Source organism: Diceros bicornis, chromosome 14 (assembly GCF_020826845.1).
Source record: "Diceros bicornis minor isolate mBicDic1 chromosome 14, mDicBic1.mat.cur, whole genome shotgun sequence".
NCBI lineage: Eukaryota > Metazoa > Chordata > Mammalia > Perissodactyla > Rhinocerotidae > Diceros > Diceros bicornis.
The window spans coordinates 28,994,211-29,014,302 of NC_080753.1; the positions used below are offsets into that span (position 1 = coordinate 28,994,211).

At 45.3% G+C, this 20,092-nt stretch overlaps 1 protein-coding gene across 1 annotated transcript; it reads right to left on the reverse strand.

The window, feature by feature from the left end:
* Positions 1-2,012: 2,012 nt before the first annotated feature.
* Positions 2,013-15,797, reverse strand: LHFPL5 (LHFPL tetraspan subfamily member 5). Its single transcript, XM_058554505.1, has 4 exons — positions 15,179-15,797; positions 9,885-10,121; positions 5,178-5,204; positions 2,013-3,739 (listed from the first exon to the last, which is right to left on the reverse strand). The coding sequence occupies exons 1-3, from the start codon at positions 15,588-15,590 to the stop codon at positions 5,194-5,196; spliced, it is 660 nt and encodes a 219-aa protein (XP_058410488.1). The 5' UTR covers positions 15,591-15,797; the 3' UTR covers positions 2,013-3,739; positions 5,178-5,193.
* Positions 15,798-20,092: the final 4,295 nt, after the last annotated feature.

Below are 20,092 nucleotides of genomic sequence, written 5' to 3' on the forward strand. Positions count from 1 at the left end.
TATGGACCTAGAACTTGGAGGGTTTGGGAAAACTTAAGTGCTGTCCCAGGAGAGCTTGTAGGTACCTGAAAAGAATTAGCCACCTGTGGTGGAGTTGCAACCCCACCTTGAACTCTTGATTTGCCCTGAGTGTCCGCAGGGAAACCATTACCTGCTCCAGAGCAGGCCCAGTTTACAAATGGACTTGATTACTGCCCATTCTTTTATTTTTGAAGCCTGTAGAGTTGTCCAGTTTGGCCTTATCAGGAAAGTGATTTGCTCTTAGACTACTGTATCACAGAAAATCGGTGATTTATTAATAATAGAATCTAAACTTATATTTGCTCCAAAAGTAAGGGCTTATGACACCAGAGAAACTTGAATAGTTCTTTGTTTTGCCCACCAATTTGGTGCCTTTGGAGTTAGCAAGGCATTGGTAACGTAGACCTCTTTCACAGTCTTCAAAACAATATATAAAGATAACTTGAGACCTACTGAGGAGGAAGTTTGTTTTTATGTCACTGCAGTCTTGTTTTTAAAAGTTGGAATTTGTTTTGTTTTGTTTTGTTTTGCTGAGGAAGATTCACCCTGAGCTAACATTCGCTGCCAATCTTCCTCTTTTTGTATGTGAGCCGCCACCACAGCATGGCCACTGACAGAGGTGTGGTGTAGGTCTGCACCCGGGGAACCGAACCTGGGCCACTGAAGCAGAGAGCACTGAACTTAACCACTAGGCCACCAGGGCTGGCCCTAAAAGTTGGAATTTAAAAACTACATGGTATGATATGCATTTGTCTTTTAAGTCCTTGCACAAATATTAATCCACACCAAGTCCTGAGATATCAGAAATATGCCAATTAAAAAGCCAGAAAATTGAGATCATGTTAAGTGTTTAAAAGTTTTGACCAAGTAATTGAGCAAGTTTACATTAGTACCTAGTTCTGTTACTGACTGCACCATTCCTTGTAAGGGGAGAAGAGTTTTTAATACATAGATCAATTTGATTTTATATCCTCCCAAGTTCACTTTTTATCATAATCTTCTCTTTTGTCCTTAATTCAGATCTATTTTTGCCCATTTAATACAATAACAAGCCTTGCCCTCCATTTGGCAGAACTGGACTGTGTACAGAAGTGCATCAGCTGCCTGCAATTTGAGTGATGTTCTTAGAAGCTGTGCCCTTCAGGTACTGCATTGGCTGCTTTGGATTTGCTAAATATAAAGGAAAGTATGGTTAATGTTGGAGGTTAGTGGACCCTACTATAAATTCCCTTGAGGTTAGATGACCAGAGTGCGATGAGTTTTGAGGTTTAGGGCCCTTTCATCTAACGCAACTTAGTACAAAACAGACATGTATCCATCAGCATGTAAGGTTACTAGAATCTAGTCTTTGTTCCAGTAAAGCATTGTGGTAAATGCCCATTTCAGCAGAAAATTAATTATGAAAAAGTAAGAAAAACCACTTTTAAAAGAACCCTAATGATTCCCACCTCCTGGTATTCAGGCACTTATGTAGTCTACTCACCTTGAATGTCAACTGGCCTTAGTGACTGTTCTAACAATCAAATTAGCACAGAAGTGACAATGTCACTTCTGAGATTGGGTTACAAAGTGGCTGTGGCTTCTGTAGGTGCCCCCTCTTGCTGTGTCTTGGAACCCTTGCCCTGGGGAAGCACGCAGCCATATGAGTAGCCCTATGGAGAGGCCTGCAGCCAGCGGGGAACTCAGGCACTCAGTCCCACAACCTGTGAGAAACAGTCCTGCACACAACCACTGAGCTTGGAAGCAGATCCAACACCTTAATTGCAGCCCTGTGAGAAACCTTCAGGCAGAGACACTTAGCTAAGCCTTGCCGGATTCCCAACCCACTGACTGAAATGTAAGCCACTGAGTTCTGGTAATTTGTTATGCAGCTATAGGTAGCTAAAACAGGGATGCAAGATAGCATTTAGGATATCCTTCCAGTTCACCTTTCAGATATAAATGACTGGTCCCTCTCTTGATCATATCTGCTCAGGGCTAGTCATGGTCGGTGAAGCTTGGGTATCACAACCATCTCTAAGCCCCAGCCTAAGGCAGAGGCAAGCCAGAAGTGAGGAAGGAATAAAGCAACTTGGTTAGAGTGCTGATTTTATTGATTTTCTATATACTTTCAAAGATAAGATTCGAAGTGCCTTTAAAAATTTATTTAAAGGTAAAGCCACTTGAAAAGAGCTGATAAGCAGTTACTAGGTATCAACCAAAATCATTACTATTATTGAAGAGGTTGAATTCTGAGTTTCCTTGAAGATAGAGCAGGTGAAATGTTGGGTCCTATGACTCACAAACAGATTTGCAGATCCTTCCCCAGCGCTGCTCACGGGTAAACATGGACTCCTGCTTTGGTGAAACTGTTCCTGGCAAGAGTAAGTTACAGGCTGTTGCCAGGTGCACCTTAAGCCCTCCAGAAGCTTCTGTGGACCACCATAGTTGCCATTTCGTTGAGAAATATTTTGAAGGTAGAGAGGCTTTTAGAAATTTTTCTTTTGCCTCTTATAGAAAGTAAAATTAGGAGAAATGAATAAGTATAACTAGAAAAGTCAGTAAGCTACAGAATTTGTCAAATTCTGTCATTCATCAAGCTTGCATAAAGTAGGTGCCTGACTCTGAAATAATTTTATCAGCACACGAAAAATATGTGATCGTTCTTAGATCTCATTCTGATAGTTCCCATCGCCAACAACTGGGACAATGCTGGATACTCAATCCTAGCCCATCTGAACTGGAGAAGAAGCACTGCACTGACTGGGCAGGTTGGCAGAGTGCCTTAGTTAAAAAGCATGCCCTACAGCCCAGGAAGAAGAAACCTACCATTTCTCACGTCACTGCTGCTTGATCAAGCAATGACAAGATCCATCACAGTTTTGTTCAGCATTCACCCCGTCCTGTGCGAGTTAGCACCCACATTTTTCTCTTTACTGAGTAACTAAATGGACAAAGACCAGAAAAAACACCCGTTCTTCAGAATCATTCACTGCAGATAACAAAATCTTGTTTCCATGCACCATCCCCCAGGCAGGGAACAGCCTAAAGAACCTATCTTTATCTTGGCATTTGCCGCAATGAGATATTACCTAAATTGAGTTCCCTTCTGGAGGCTGGCAAAAGATTCACCATTTAGTGTGGCAAATCCAAAGTTCTTTACAAGAAATGTCAAATATTACTATAACAAATTTCTTGGACACAAGTAACAAATTTCTGAAGCTGGTAGCCCGTTCTGATTGAGTCAGTGTGGGCACTATGAAGAACTGGGATTTTTGGTTCCAAAGGGAAAAAAGGCCCTTTCAGAGCTGGGTGGCAGTTTCCAGTGTGCCTTCAAATGAGTGTATCCTCAGTTAATTAGACTATTGGAGACTCAGACCTGGGAGGGCCCTAGACATGGACTCATTCAGCCCTCATTTTCCAGAGGAGAGACCTTGGGAGGGTAAAGTAATTTGCTGGTGTGAAGGGATGGAGAGAGAACTTGAGTCCCCAGTCAGGAGAGTACCATCCATGTCTCTCTGAATATCTTTCATGTGGTCACTGCAGGTCTCCTTCACCTGAAAGGATTTTCTATATACAGTGGGAGGTTTTGTCTCAGGAGACTGTCAGGTTCCAATCCTATAAAGAAAGGGCTTCAGGACTTCAGGCCGATAGTAGTCAGGGACAGGGAAGCTTGGAAGGAACAAATTTTTATCCCTGAAGAATTCCCTAATTTTCCATTGTCAGCGAAATAGATGACCTGTGGTATTAAAAAAACAATAAAAGATCGCAAGATTATAAAACTTCACATTTTTAAAAGCCAATAAAAACAAAAAACTTCCCCATGTATGCTCACATTTTAATTCAGCTCTACCCAGACAAGCAAACTTCCTCATTTATTGTATAAGATAATATGCAAGGTCCCTCAAGTAAAAATTCATAAACGCCTTTTAAAATGTAAATAAAACGTAGTGCAAAAAAAGAAAAAGAAAAAGGCAGACATAGAGGTGTAGTGACCTTTGATTCAGTAATTCCACTCCAGAATTTCTCAACAGAAGCAAGAAGTTATTATCTATGATAGCAATCCCAAATGGCTAATAATCAAGGTCCGGTTTAGCAATTAAATGGCACACCAATGCTGTGGAGTTTGCGGCTTTTAAAAACCTTAATAATGAACATTGCAAAAACATGAGAAAACGTTTCTGCTCTAATAGTTTGCTCCTCAGAGTATGACCCCTGTTGTGGCATCCATCACTGGGGCGCTGGTTAGAAACAGTGTCTGGCCCCACTCCCACTGAATCAGAATCTGCATTTCAACAAGATTCCCAGGTGACTTGTGTGCATATTAAATTTTGAGAATCATCTAATAAGTGGGGGGGGGGCAAAGCTAATTTATAATTATTCAAAAAAGTATATGGGGTCAAGGATTGGAAGGTAAAATTTAAAAACAGTTTCAATGGTGATAATCCCTCCTACCCACACAAAGTGGCCAGCCCACTGTAGGTCCTCAGCAAATGGCAGCTCTCAGTGAGGTGGTTCTGTTACGGGCTTTTCTTTTTTTCTTTTTGTAATATATTGCTTAATGTTCTTGTTAAATTACATTTTGAAAACTTACAAGACCATAGAGAAATTAATATGTTGTGCTTCCTTTTCAACCAGACATTAAAACTGGTTAAATCGTGTTTTTCTTTTTGCCTCAGCTATCAGCAAGCGTAGAGCTAAATTTAATACTCAATACAGTAATTCTATTAGCCTAGCTTTCCAGAATATTTGTTTCCCTCTCTGTGACTTTTATTTTCTATTTTATTAGGTTTTCTAGTATGTTTCTTACAAATCACTTAAAATTCTTTCTGAAAATAAGGGTCCAGATTACAATAATGACTTCTAAAAACAGTCTGTTCTTGTTTGCCAGGCCCCACTTGCCCATTTTAAGTTATTTCTTCCCTCCCTGTTCTTTTTCCACTTCTCAAGACACAGTAAAGCTAAAGGGTTCCTGTTTGCCCCTCAGTGAAGGTCTCGGACACGGGCTAGCTTCTCGGACACTGCTCCCGGTCGCTGCTGCTCTCTCCCCAGGCACACCCTATCGCAGCCCCTACAGCCCAGCCCCATGAGTCATTTCACCCGAAGATTCAATAAGGAAGCAGAGTAGCCATAGCCCTTCCAAAGGCAGCAGACCACCCTCCAGTGGAATTACTCACCCACCCTTCAGCTGCTTCAGACTTCCTCTGCAATGAAAGAGAGAGAGAACAGTGTTTGTTTACATCCAAGCCTTGTTTTCAGGATAATTCCCTGCCCACTACTTCCTCTCCAGACTAGATCAAATTCCTCTTATTCACTCTCAAGAAAGCTTGCACTTTTTGTTCCTAACGTTTATCAGCTCGTAATTCCATGTGGCACGATTGTCTCCCTTACCAGACCGTAAGGTCCAATTTAGACTTCTTCCCTCACCACTGTACCCTGGGTGCCTAAAGGTGTCTCTGGGCAGCTGGAGCGCAGGAGCTGTTACCGGTTGGGCAGATGGATGATGTAAAAAGTGGAGATACCGGAAAGACAGAAGGGGGAGAGAACTAATACTTATTAACCACCTATAATATGCAGGCATTGTTAGTGCTTTATATACTCTATAATCTGCAGCACAATCTTAATTTTATTGATATAACTCATTAACATAAAATTTACTTGTTCAAAGTATACAAGTCAGTGGTTTTTAGTATATTCACTAGGTTGTGCAAACATCACTGCTATCTAATTCTAGAACATTTTCATCACCCCAAAAAGAAACCTTGTGCCCATTAGGAATCACTCCCAATTCCCTCCTCTTCCCAGCCTCAGGCAACTACTAAAATCTACTTTCTGTCTCTATGGATTTGCCTATTCTGAACATTTTATATAAATGGGATCATACAATATATGGTCTTTTGTGTCTGGCTTCTTTCACTTAACATAATATTTTCAAGATTTATCCACGTCGTAACAACGATCAATGCTTCATTCCTTTTTATGACTAACATTCCATTGTATGGATATAGACATTTTGTTTATCCAGTCATCAGTTGATGCACATTTGGGTTGTTTCCACTTTTTAGCTATTATGTTGCTATGAATATTTGTGTACAAGTTTTTGTGTGAACGTATGTTTTCAATTTTTTTGCACATATACCTGGGAGTGGACATGGTAACTCTGTTTAACAGTTTGAGGAACTGCCATTCTATTTTCCACAGCAACTGCACAATTTTACACTTTCACTAGCAGTGTATGAGGGTTTCAATTTCTCCTTATGCTCACCAACACTTGTTGTTCATCTTTTTTATTATAGCCATCCTAGTGGCTATAATTTGCATTTTCCTAATGACTAATGATATTGAGTATCTTTACATGTGCTTATTGGCTATTTGTATATCTTCTTTGGAAAAATGTCTATTCAATTTTTTGCACATTTTAAAAATTGGGTTATTTGTATTTTTGTTGTATTTGTATTGAGTTGTAGGAGTTCCTAAATATTCTGGACACTAGAATTATGATTATTATTTGCAAATATTTTCTCCCAATCTGTAGGTTGTCTTTTCACTCTCTTGATGGTATCCTTTGAAGCACAAAAGTTTTCAATTTTGATGAAATCCAATTTATCTATTTTTTTCTTTGGTTCCATGTATGTTAGGTGTCATATCTAAGAAACCATTGCCTAATCCAAGGTCACGAAGACTTACACCTATGTTTTCTTCCAAGAGTTTTATAATTTTATATCTTACATCTAGGTCTTGGATCCATTTTGAATTAAGTTTTGTATATGATATGAGGTGGGTCGTCTAACTTCATTCTTTTGCATGTAGATATCTCCTTGTTCCAGCACCAGTTATGAAAAGACTGTTCTTTCCCTCATTGAATGGTCTTGGCACCCTTGTTGAAAATCAATTGGCCACGGACCTTTGGGTTTATTTCTGGACTCTCAATTTTATTCCATTGATCTGTATGTCTATCCTTATGCCAGTACCACACCATCTTGATTACTGTAGCTTTGTAGTAAGTTTTAAAATCAAGACATGTGCATCCTCCAACTTTGTTCTTCTTCAAGAGTATTTTGGCTATTGTGGGTCCCCGTATTTCCACATGAATTTTAGGATCAGCTTGTCAATTTCTGTAAAAAGCCAGCTGGAATTTTGATAGGGATTGCATTAATGCTGTAGATCAGTTTGGGGAGTATTGCCATCTTAATATTAAGTCTTCTGATCCACAACCATGGATGTTTCCATTTATTTAGGCCTTTAATTTCTTTCAATAATGTTTTTAAATTTTCATGTGCAAATCTTGCACTTCTTTTGTTAAATTTATTTCTAAGTATTTTATTCTTTTTGATGCTAATGTAAATGTTTTCTTAATGTCATTTTCAGGTTGTTAATTGCTGGTGTATATAATTACAATAGATTTTTGTATATTTCTCTTATATCGTGCAACCTTGCTGAAGTTGTATATTAGCTTTAATAGTTTTTTAGTGGATTATTTAGAATTTTCCATATACAGAAACCTTGTAATCTGCTAATAGAGATAGTTTTACTTCTTCCTCTCCAAACTGGATTTCTTTTATTTCTTTTTCTTGCTTAATTGCTGTGGCTATACCCTTCAGTACAATCTTCAATAGAAGTGACAAGAGCAGGCATCCTAATCTTGTTCCTACAATCTTTTTAAGTAGGTATTTTTTACAAATGAGGAAAAATCTGCCTCCTACTGCCATGGAAATGAGGCTCAGATGAGGAAATTGAGACTCAGAGAAGTTAAGTAACTTCTGCAAAGTCACACAGCTAGTTAATAATGGAGCCAAAATTTTAAACCCAGTTCCGACTCCAAAGCCCATACTCATTCTCCTCTGCCTCCTTAACCCCTAAGGAGTGGATCAGCAACTACGTGCTTGTGCAAGGCTTCATTTCTGCTTTCATTGTTTCATTCATGCCACACAATAATGGAGGTGGCAGAGCAGGGATTAGTGTCTCTCTTTTTACTGGAAAGAACACTGAAGACTTGGAAGAACTAGGACTCAAACTCTGCTCTCCTCACCCAATTTTGTGCTTTGACGGAAGCAATAACTACTTCATTGAATAGTTAGATGCATTCAGACAGGTTATGTGGTTGCTTCCTAACAGGTAATAAACAAAAAGGATAAATTAAATCCTGTATGATAGTGAGGGACTCAAGTATGGGGAGTAAAAATCTGAAAAGAATGAGGACAAGGTGCATGGGCTATGAAAGGAGACGTACAAGGCAGGAGAGGAAAGTGAACCAACATTTTGATTAGTAAAGAAAATGTCAAAGGAACAAAACCATCTCTTTATAAGAAAGCACTTTAAAGAAGAATTATGTGAATAAAGTTTCTTTCTGCCTAAGACAACCCCTTCTGAAAAAGAAAAAATGCAAATGGGTAATATAAAAATGCTGTGTGCATGTGTCCAGACAGATTTAAGGGTGGCCTTGCCCTGAGGCTGAGAGCCAGACGGAAATCCTCCAGCAGCTCCGCTGAGGCCTCCCTGGAAAACCACCCTCGCTGTGGAAAGTGCTGGTTGTGCAGACTGCTGCTGGAATCCCACCTCCAACCTTTCCTCACAGGGTTGCTGTGAGGATTAAATAAAACTGGCCCCTATGAACAAAGCTTACATCACTCCTGCACGTGGAAGAGGCTCAGTAAATATTAGTTCCATTTCCCTTCCTTTATGGGGTCCTCAAGGGACCCAGGCCCTAAGCATTCCCAGGGCCCAGTAGCTATAGGAATCTGCAATGGAAAGATCTCTCTCTCTTCTCTCTTCCTTGGCCCAGCTCATTCTAGTAATTTGGTTTCCATCTTTAACCACATATCTAAGGTGCATGAATCTCTCTTCTTCCACATCCAAAGAAGGGTGAGATGTTCTGATTACTTCCCTACGGAGAAGGGGGCTCTGGGCTGAGCCAGAGGAGATCTGTGTTCTGGGGTCCTCTTTGCCACCACCTTTCTCTGTACCTCTGGGTGGGTCTCCCCTCTGGGCTTCAAGTTCCTCATCTGGGAAGGGTCCTTGGTCACAGGGGACAAAGGAGTTTGGCTGTTTCTTCTAGTTCAGGTCAACAGTGTGATATGAAGACACCTATGGGGAAAGGAGACTGGAGAGGTCTCTGAGATGCAACAGGCCCCTCATAGTGGCCACCTGCTGGGAGTAAGCATTTTGGGATTCAAAAGGGTGTGAGACAGGCCTTGCTCTATGACTAAGAGATGAAATTCATCCACTGAAAAAGTTAGTCCCTCAAGACAGACAGGGGAAGAGCCTAATGAGAGACAGGAACAGAAAGTACCCTAGTTGAAAGGGAGCTCAATGGGATGCAGTCAGATAAGACTTCCTGAAGGGTCCACCTGGGCCTCAAGGGTCAGCTACAATGACTTTTATGACTGGGGGGCAAGATTTGGACGAGAAGAAATTGAAACAGGATGGACATACGGAGAACCCCAAGGCTATCTTAACCCAGGGGAGCTCAGGCACCCACTATGTGCACTCCTGGAGTGCACTCCTTTCTCCTCCTGCCCCAACAACCCATCCCCCTGCTCCCCTGTTCCTCTCTACACCCAGCAAACTCCCAGTGCTCTCCAAGACCCAGCCTCAGCACAGCCTCTATGGGAGGCCATGCTCAGCTCCCCAGGCTGGATCAGAGCTCTCTCCCCTAGACCCTGAGAGTGCAGGGGGGCAGGAGGACACTGTTCTACCACAGCCTCTTGCCACACACAGCTGTCATCGCCTCATCTCTTGCCAGCCTGCAATCCTCCATTGGCCTTTGGCCTCTGGGACAAGGGCTGTGTCTGATTGGTCTTTATGTGCCCACCCCTTGGCCAGGGGCCAATCGTCGGGTGACTGGCTGGGAGGAAGCCCTACCTCTCTAGGTGAGGGCGAGTTACCTTTGCCATCCGCCTTGTAGTCATCAGGGAGGAGCTTGTCCTGCCGGTAGCCCAGCACGAAGGCCAAGAAGGAGAGAATGAGGGCGTCTCCGATGCTGAGGATGGCCAGCATGAAGGCCCAGCGGATGGTGCAGCGGCCTAGGGTGTACTTGCCTGTCTGCTCCCCGCACATGCGCCGCACCTCACTTGAGTCCCACCCGTCCGGGTACACCAGGCAGCCAATCATCAGGCCTGTGGCTGGGAGAGGAGGGAATGTGCAGATGGTGTCAGCTGGGTGTGCTCAGCACCGCTGTCATCTTTTCCCTCCCTCCTCCTGGTGTTCACCTTGAGAGGCACGGGGGCAGCTCCTACCATCCTTGTAGAACACAGGGGAGAAAACTGAGGCTCCCAGAGCTAACGCGACTTGGCTCTGGGAGCCAGAGGTCAGGGGCACAGACAGAGAGCAGGGCTCCTCAGCCCAGGGAGGGTTCTGCCACTGCGCCAGGGGGTCCTACCAGGCCCTCAGCTGCGCCCCTCACTTTGGACTTGAGGAGGCACTGCCTACCCTGTCTTCAAAGCCCTCCTAAATCTGCTCCCGACCCAGAGAACTCATCACTCCTAGGATGTACATTTGTTCATATTTCAACATCTCTGACATAAGTGTAATAAGAAAGCTTCAGGCCATAGTTCGATTAGAAGTACTCTTCCTTTTCACAGCACATAGAATAATGGTGTGTCCTACAACTCAGGTACCTTAGATTCAACAACACAGGAAGTTTTCTAGTCCCATCTCTGGCTGCTTCCTTCATGAACTTTCCATTCAAGTTAACAGGTCTCCTCAACCAGTTCAGCACAGTGCAGTTGCCCACACTTCCCTGAATTTAAGAATCCCCTGAAATATTGGGTTAGAATGCTGATTCCCAGGTCAGAGTTGGGCTCAGGACCCCCTGTTTTTTAAAGTGGGCGGGGAGGTGATTCCAGATGATTCTCTCAATAGGAAAAGCTGGGAAACACTAGAGCAGGCTGCCTGGAATTTAAGCCCAGGTCTTTAACTAGCTGTGTGGGTCACGACAAGCTATGTAAGCTTTTTTTTGCCTCAGTTTCCTCATCTCATAAAATGGGGATAATAACAGTACCTACCTGCTGGGTTGGAGTGAGGTTCGAATGAGTTACTATTAGAAAGTGCTCAGAACAGTGCCTGGCACATACTTGGCACTTCATGAGTGTGGGCTACTATTATTCCATCCTGTGCCTTCACTGACTTAGTATTTACAGCTACAAATTCCATTTTGCCCACCTTCCCCCCACTTCTCCCATACTCTCCCAGCAAGCCACCACCCCACTTTAGCTGCACAGCCAGGTGCCATAATCCTCGAATGTGACCGGGGCGACCCCAAGCACAACCACCATGCAGGCTGGGGGTGCCTTCCCTTATCCGTGCCACTTTCCCACCCCTGGCCCTCCTTCCACAGGCTCTTTAGTCCCAAGGCTGTGCCCACTAGGAGCTCCCAGAGAAGCACCTCGCAGAACCCAGCGTAGCTTGTTCTTGCAAGGAAGGTCAGCAGATCAAACAAATGCACGGTAGAAATCAGGGTCCCACCTCCCCACCTAAAATGTGTCAACCCTCCTTTGATTTTTTTATAGGAGGAGCTCATTTATCTCGTTATTTATAGACCACAAAATACTTCATGTACCATTTTTCTTTTGATGCTGACAACAGTTCTGTGAAGTAGGCCATATGCTAATATCCCATTTTACAGATTAGAAAACTGAGGCCTCAGAGAAACCAAGTGACTTGCTCAGTCATCCAGCTATGGCAGAGCCAAGACCTCAACTCACAGCTCCTGCCTTTCTTGACTTCAGAGTTAATTGCCCCTAGTCCCAGACTGTGGCATCTCTCCAAAGAGCTGAATGTATTTAGTGGTGACATTTCAGACTTAATGACAAACTGAGAAGTGCTTCAGGAAGATACTGAGGGTAGAGGAGGGGGTACCTTCCCAGAGCTCTTTGGTAAAATCCGTGGCCTGCGCCACTTGGTATGAGACCAGCTCTTTGGTGCCTGGCATGGGCCCAACTTAATGGAGGAGGGGGCACAAATGCTGGGTGCATAGGTGAATGTGGACAGGGGCTGCCCTTCTGGACTTTCCGTTCTCCCCATGGCTCCTCCCATTGGCCCCCTTCCCCTTCCAAAGCCTCTCCCTATGGGGATTCCAGAAAAGAACTCAGAGCCTCTGGCTTGGAAACAGGTTGTTACTCTGGATGCGAGAGCCCTCTGTGAGCCCCTACCCATCCACCTGGGCACAGGGAGGTCAACCCCATTTGTAGTGTCTCAGGGCTCTAAGTATAGGCCAACATGGCATTCTCAGACAAGCTTACTTACCTTTTCTGACTTCCATTCTCTCATCTGTAAAAGAAGAATAATAATACCTGACTCATAGCAGGCCTATCAGGATGAAGTGGGATCATGTATAGAAAATGCTTACTGCAGTGTCTGGTCCATGGTAATGTTAGTTGTTGCTATTATTATAGGCAGTGGAGTCAGATGGAAGCAACCTCAGTGGATGTGGATGTCATTAGAGCTGTTGACAAATATTCCAGGTACATAGTAGGATTATACCTCCTTGCCCCCCTCCTTTGAAATTAAGCAAGGCCATAAGACTTCCTTCGGCCAATAAACTGTGAGCAGAAATGTCGTGTGCATTTCCAGGCCAGAGCATTGAAATGCTGGTGGGAGACCTTCCAGAGCTCCCTTTCCCTCTGCAATGATGACAGGCAGATGACAGCTGATGCTCCATCAGCCTGGGTTCCAGAAGAGAACAGTGAGAGCAGAGCCCCCAACTGATCCTCAATGAGCGTGTACCACAAGCAAGAAGTAAACCTGTGTGTTAAGCCACTAAGATTTGGGAGGTTTTGTTACTGTGGCATCACCTCACCCATCCTGACTGATAAAGTTGTTTTTTGTGTTTTTCACATTTACTGAGTACCTACCATGTGTCAGGCACTGTGCAAGGTGTCTTACATGCAATATATCATCCCATCCTCACAAGAACGCTGTGATAGTGGATATTGTTGCTAGAGTCTATAGATGAGGTTACCAAGGCTCAGCGAGACAAGCAGTTTGTGCTACCTGTGTTTCTAGGAGCTGGGACCACACTTGGCCTACACCTGGCATCTAGAAGCTCAATTAATATTGTTAAGCCACAGCCTCACGCTGCCCCAGTCATCAGTTGTCTTTGCTCCCTTCCCTCGTCCCAGGCTTCTTGGCAAGGTTAAGCTAACTGGTTTAGGCCTCTTCGGATAGATGCATCTCCCAGCTGCTGGCTGCAGGGTACCCCCCATCCCTCCCTTTGGCTCATCTTCCCTTCCCCAGCACTGAAGAATGGAATGAGACACCACCTTCCTCTCCCTCAACATAAATGTTTCATGGGATGGCACCTGGCCACCTCTGCTATCAGTGTCTCTAGCTTCATGACCCAGACAAGGTCTGACTCAGATGGCCTGGTGACCCCCTCCCCCACCCACACCCCCCAGCACTGCCTGTTCAGCATATGGCACCTGTTGCGGGAGGTTGGGGGAGGAGGACAGTGTGGAGAATGAGAGAGGGATAGTTGTGTTTCCAGCATCTTATAACTCTGATATGGAGAGCCAGCTGGCAAGCATGCCAGGGTCCATTCTACTCCTCTTTGTCACAAAACTGCTAAACTTTATTTCCCCTTCTTTCTCCCCACTGCCCACCAAGATTTGCCTCTCCCCTGCCCCAGCTTCTCCCTCATCACAGAGAGGCTACAGAGGAGAGGGAGATGGCGGAGGAATTTGGGAGGCAGCTCTGGAGCCAGGTAAGTAGCCTGGATACATGATTTGGAATCAAAGGTTCTGTCCCTCACTACCTGTGCGCTCAGAAACAAGTTACCCACTAGGAGCCTTAACTGTAAAATGGGAGGAATACCCACCTCACTGGGTCGTGATGAGGCTCCTCCAGATGATACATGTGAAGGTAATTTGCAAACACTTATGTAAAAGTATTTTATGTAATACTTACATCCTTATGTAAATGTGTGGCTCAATAAAAATGTCTTTGGAATACATCCAGTTTCTTGGAACCCACTGCCTTAATTCTCCTAGGTCCTTCATTGCCAGGTGATCTGCTATAGCCTTGGCCAAGTCTTATCCTCTCTCTCAGCCCCAGATTCCTCACCTATAGTTGGGTGAGGGGGCCTAGCTCTCTGTGGTCTCTCCAACTCTGACAGAGTCTTGAGTCTATGCATTTGGTTAGTTGTCTGGGATTCTGAACCCTGTGTTATTCCCCTTGCTAAGGATAACACTGCTCCTCGTTCTAACCAATGATGTCAAGATGGTTTCACTCTAGTCTGCAGTGTCTGACTGCTCCTGGACATCTCCTCAGTATGGAGAGTCTGTGTGCAGTCCTTAGGGTGCGGAGGGACCAAGGGTTGCAGGACAAGGTCTCAGGCCCTCTCTTCCTGGTTTCTAAAGGAGAGCAGGACCAGCTGGCTCAAGGACTGAGAGGCCAGGTTGGTCCAGTGGCAGGGAAAAGGAGCAGGCAAGGCCTTGCCTCTGGGCACCACCACAAGTAGCCACCTACGCCATACAATTTTAAAAGACCCTAGATGCCCCTGCACCATAACAAAATATCACTCGCCATTTGCTGCCTCAAGTATGGAATCCTACAATTAGGGAACAAAGACTTTCAATCCACAATGAAAGAGAGAACTTAAATGCAGGTTTCTACGGGAAAGGTCACACCCAGCATAACTCTCCAAATCAATGACTGACGTTAGAATCTTCCCTCAGAGCAGTTAGGGATGGAAGGGAGTGATGACAGGGATCTGGGGATCCTTAAAGGAGAAAGAACAAATGTTCAGAAGTGGGAGATTTGAACATCTAGAATGTGCTTGACTAGCATCACTATTTTGCCTCAGGGTTGGGTGCTATTCCCACATGGCTGACGATGGAAGCTTCCTTCTTTCTCCCTCCCAGAGCAGCAAGAAGCTCTGCTGTGGTGGCATGGGAGTCAGGATACCTGATTTTTTCTCTACCAGCTAGCTGTGTGCTCCTGGGCAAGTCACTTTCCCTCTCTGGACCTCAGTTCCTCATATGCAAGATGAAGGGGTTGAATAATTTGATCTCTAAGGTCCTTTTGGCCTTAGACATTCTAAGATTCTCTGCTCCTCAGAAGAATTCCGCAGAGCATTGAGTAGGGCTGGGCTAAAGGATGACAGCCGAGTAGGCGACCCAGGGCATCCACAGAGGGTGGGAAGGGGTGGGCCCCTGCCTGCCCTCCCACTATCCCTGCTCACCAGCAGCCAGCTGCATCCATGCGCAGATCTTGTAGACAGTGGCTGTGTTGCAGACAAAGAACAGGCTGAAGCAGATGATGGAGCCAATGATGAGGAACATGGCCAAGGCCACGAAGAACATGGCAGTCTTGAAGGCTCTGGAGGGGATGGAGGAGAAGTCCAGCGGGCCACCCTTGCAGATGAGCTCCGAGGACAGCACGTTGCCCACACAGTAGGAGAAAAGGCCAAAGTAGCCTGCCTGGGGTGTGTTGACGCTGTCGCCGATCCAGTAAGGCTGGATGAAGAGGGCCATGACGAGCACGGAGAAGCAGATGGTGAGCGTGCCCCACATCACACCTACGGCCCTTGAGTTCCTCACATAGTTGGTATGGTAGATCTTGGCTGCCTCCTGGGCAGGCAGCAACTTCACCATGGTGAGGGCGCAGGGCCCTGGGCTGGGGCCCTGTGGGCTGGAAGTCGGTGGCTTTGCAGATGGATGGAGGCCCAGAAGAGGGTCATTCACTCCTCAGCAGGTTTGGGGAGGAGGCTGAGGTCAGGGCACAAGATGAGGGTCCCTCCAAGGTAGACGAAAGAGGATTAATAGGACAAGAAAGACGACCTTGGCTTCTTCAGGGGAAGCTTGTCCAGGTGCCCGTGTCCGCTCTAGCCGGGCTGTCTCGCGTCTCCGGCCTCCTCTCGAGCCCGCCAGGGTCTCGGGCCTGCTGGCGCCGCCCTGCCCCTCCTCGCTTTCCAGCTCAGAGCTCCAGAGAGCTCCGCCCCCTTCGCCCGGCCCGGCCCGGCCCCTCCTCCCTCCCTCCTCCGAGAGCGCTGCTTCAGCACCGCGGCCAGCGCCCCGGGGCTCCGCAGGGAGGAGCGTGGGGAGCGGCCCACCCGGCCCCGGGAGGCGCGGGGAGCCGCGCGACCCATCCACCGCACACCCCGCCACAGGGACCGAGACCCCTCTTCACTGTCCTGAGCGGCGATGACACGAACTGGAAGGGAGGGGCTGCGGCTGTCACATTCCTCCCACTCAATTCCTGCCGCAAAACCAAAACCGCTTCCTGAGCACGGCCCCCATCCCATCCCCGCCCCTCCCTGGCTCCCTAGTCGCCCTCCCGGAACCTCCAATCCCCGGAGGCCACCAAAGCCTTTTCTGACTGTGTCTTCCGGTCACGGGTTTCTTGTTCCTATCATTCAATCAACAATTACTAAGTGCCTACTATGTGCTAGGCTCTATATTGGAGGATATCTTCCCTGAGCAAGAACCACAGAGATAACGAGGACAGGGTCCCTGCCCTCAAGAGAGTGGGATATTTACATACATGTAGACGTGTACATATATTTGTAATGCAGACAGTATGATAACAGAAGCAACTACAAAGTACAGCAAAGAATGTTCCTTATGAGCCATTACAGACCTTAACATACGCTTTTTGTTCAATATGATGTCTTTCTCCTCTTGTTTATATGTTTTTATTGCATTTTTTCCCCTCTTTTTCAAAGCATATATTTTTCCTGAATTTTTAGGTAAATACATGGTTAGTGTATAAATAGGAAAGTTACCTAAAAGAGTAAAAATCACTCATAACCCCAACATTGGGAGCTAAGAAGAGACAAGATCATCTTAAAAACATGGACTTCAGCTTTAGACAGATCTGGATTTGAGTCAGCCACTAATTAGCTAAGTGGCCATCCATGGATTTAAACTTCCTGAGCCTTAGTTTCTTCATCTATAAAATGGGGATGATCATAGTATCTATCACATGAGGGTTAGGTAAAATAACATATGTAAAGTGTTTAGCCCAGGGCCTCACATATAAAAGTGCTCAAAAATGTTTATTATTATTATCACCTCTGTTAACATTTTGGTGTATTCCCTTCCTTCTGCACATACTGCTTTACACAGTTGGATAATAATGTATATACAATTTAGTATCCAATTTTTTTCACATAGCATTATGCCATTAATATTTTCTCATATTACTTTTCTTCAAAAACATGATTTTAATGCTTGTGTAATTAGATGCAGAGTATGTACATACCATAATTGTTTAATCATTTCTCCTTTTTAGGGTGTTTTGGCAGTTTCTAGTTTTTCACTATTAAAAAGAACCCTGCCTTGAACATATTTGCGCCATACCTATGTTTCCTCTTTCTCTTAAATCTCTCCAGTTTTGCAACCAGTCTTTGCCATCAGACTGGAATTTCACTGAGGGCACAGCCTGTGTCTCCACCATCAGACTGGAAACTTCCCCAGAGCAGGACTGTACCTTCCCCCATTCAGAGAAGGCCCTAGGCTGGGGCCAAGCTCTTAGGGGCTGGTGGACACACCTTTGTTTGGCTTGCCCAGCACAATTCTCCCTGCCTCTGAGAGTCGCCTCTCCTGCTTCCTGAGGTTCTGGTGGGTCAGCCAATCATAGGGCATGCAGACTCTAGAAACATGGCTTGCTGCGTGACCCAAGCTAGGCCATCAGTCTCTCCCTGGGGAACCTGAATTGGTGGTGGATTGACATGAGGAAAAACAGTTGTTGCTTAGTCAGGCCGTGGAAGCATCCTCAAGAAACAACCCATGAGCTCCTGCTATTGGGAGCTTCAGAGCCACCCTGATTCCTGCTCCACCTAAGACAGGTGGCCCTGTTCCTTCTTCAGCTCCATGATCCACCCAATGTCCTTCCACTTGCTTTCACTAGCCAGAGTAGGTTTTGGCTGTTGCACCAAAGAGCCCTAATTGATCCAAGTATGGGCACCAGAAAGGGGGTTTCAGATCCAGGCTTCAGGTAAAAGGCTCTGAGATTCCCATTTATGTTTGGAATTGGGAAAACAGCAGCTCGTGGTACATAGAGGAGAAACAGCTAATAAAATTATCAGCTGCAAACACCAGGGACCATGTGCCCTCTGAGGGTCAAGTTCTGGGGAACTGAGTGGCTTTGGCCATAAACAGATTTAAAGGGAACGAAGAAATCAGGAACACAGAGTGGGGTGGCTGCTTATAATGGCATTGAATAATGTCAAGAGGATAACCTCAAATGTCTAGATTGTTGACTTGAAGAATAAAATAAAATTCAAGACCTTTATGTGCTATGGCTCAAAGAATCTGTTAAGGCTTCTTGTTATAGGGCATAAGGCCATTAAAATAAGATTCAGGGAGTGGGAGAGTACTGAACTGCAAGGCCTTGAATGGTTAGACCAGATCACCTTAGGAACTGGTGGAGTCCTCACCTTGGCCCCCTGACCCTTCAGCTAAAGGCTAATATACTAGGAAGGGCTAAGCCAAAGCCCCTGGTGCTCCCTTTCACTCTCCAAATAATAAATCAAAAACAGTATTACATCCCAGGGGAGTTGTGGAAATTAGTCACTATCAACGACTCTGAAAGATGCAGGGGTGGTGACTCCCATCTCTACTGCATATTTGCCTCATTGTTTTTGATTTTGGCTGACTGGCACCCTAACCTCCTTCCTCTTAGGGGGTGACCCCCTGCTGTGTGAGTCCTGGGGGCAGGTAAGGCCTCTTCTCTCACCTGGAAGGCCAGGTACCCCCTCCTCTGCATGCTCTAAAGAGAGTTCCTATAGCATGCTGGCACCAACTGGCAGTGGACTGCTGTGGAATAACACTCCCACACAGGATGGCCCTGAGGGCAGCAGGGAAGGGAAATCTTCATGGAAGGTAGAACTTCAAGTGCTATAACTATCTACCCCCAAAAGATCCACATCCTAATCCCCAGAACCTGTGAATGTTACCTTATTTGGAAAAGGGTTCTTTGCAGATGTAATTAAGTTAAAGACTTTGAGATAACAAAATCCTACCAGATTATCCAGGTGGGTCCTAAATCCAATGACAAGTGTCCTTCTAAGTGACACACAGAGGAGAAGATGGACAAAGAAGAAAAGGCGATATGACCACAGAGGCAGAGACTGGAATGATGTGGCCACAGCCAAGGCAGCTGGCAACCACCAGAGGCTAGAAGAGGCATGGAACAGATTCTCCCCTAGAGCCTCTGTAAGGAGTGCGGCCCAGCTGACATCTTGATTTCGACTTCTGGCCTCCAGAATTGTAAGAGAACAAATTTCTGTTGTTTCAAGCCGAGTTTATGGTAATTGTTATAGCAGCCTCAGGAAATACACCACCTCTCCTGTAAGGAGAGAGGGCCTGAGATACAGATGAACACTACTTTGTAGGTAGCAGCTAACGCACCAGCCAGAGGATCATCATCTTGGACAGAGTAAGTCTGGAGGGTTAAGTAAGAGTCTGGGGAATGGGGTGGATGAATGGAGCCCTCAGAATAGGGGCAAAAGCAGAGAGTATTTTGGGTCCTATGAGAATGTTCTCCGGAGGCCTGCCACTGCAGAGGTTTTTAACATCAGCAGGACGATGCACTCTGTGAATGCCAGCCAGCCTCCCTCCTCAGCACCCCCACCCCACCCCACCCGGCACTGGCTCAAAGACCCAGAACTAGGTGTTCATAGTGGGACAGATGGAGACTGTGGATGGATCTTCCACCAAGGCCGACGCAGCCAGTCACTGGCTCCCAACAATATCAACAAACTTTGAGCCTCCTGATAAGACATCTATAACTCTCAAAAGTCAAGAATAAGAAAATTAAAGATTGGTTGGCAAAAGATTCGAACACTTCATCAAAGAAGATACATGGATAGCAATTAAGCACATTAAAAAATGCTCATCATCATTAGTCAGTAGGGACGTGCAAATTAAACCACAATGACATACTGCTACACACCTATTAAAAAGGGTAAATTAAAAAACAAAAAAACTGACAATGCCAAGTACTGGCAAGGATGTGGAGCAACTGGAACTTTTATATGATGCTGGTGAGAAGGCATATTGGTTCAGCCACTGTGGAAAAGAATTTGACATCTCTTAGAAATTGAAACAAACATTTGCATGAGAGCATGAGACTCAGCCATCTCACTCCTCGC

What these genes read in the sequence shown, in the direction of transcription:
- LHFPL5 (XM_058554505.1), bottom strand. Translation starts at nt 15,590, where the DNA reads ATGGTGAAGTTGCTGCCTGCCCAGGAGGCAGCCAAGATCTACCATACC. An exon ending in ATGGATGCAGCTGGCTGCTG is followed by an intron (nt 10,122 to 15,178) that starts GTGAGCAGGGAT and finishes CTCCTCTCCCAG; the next exon opens with CCACAGGCCTGATGATTGGC.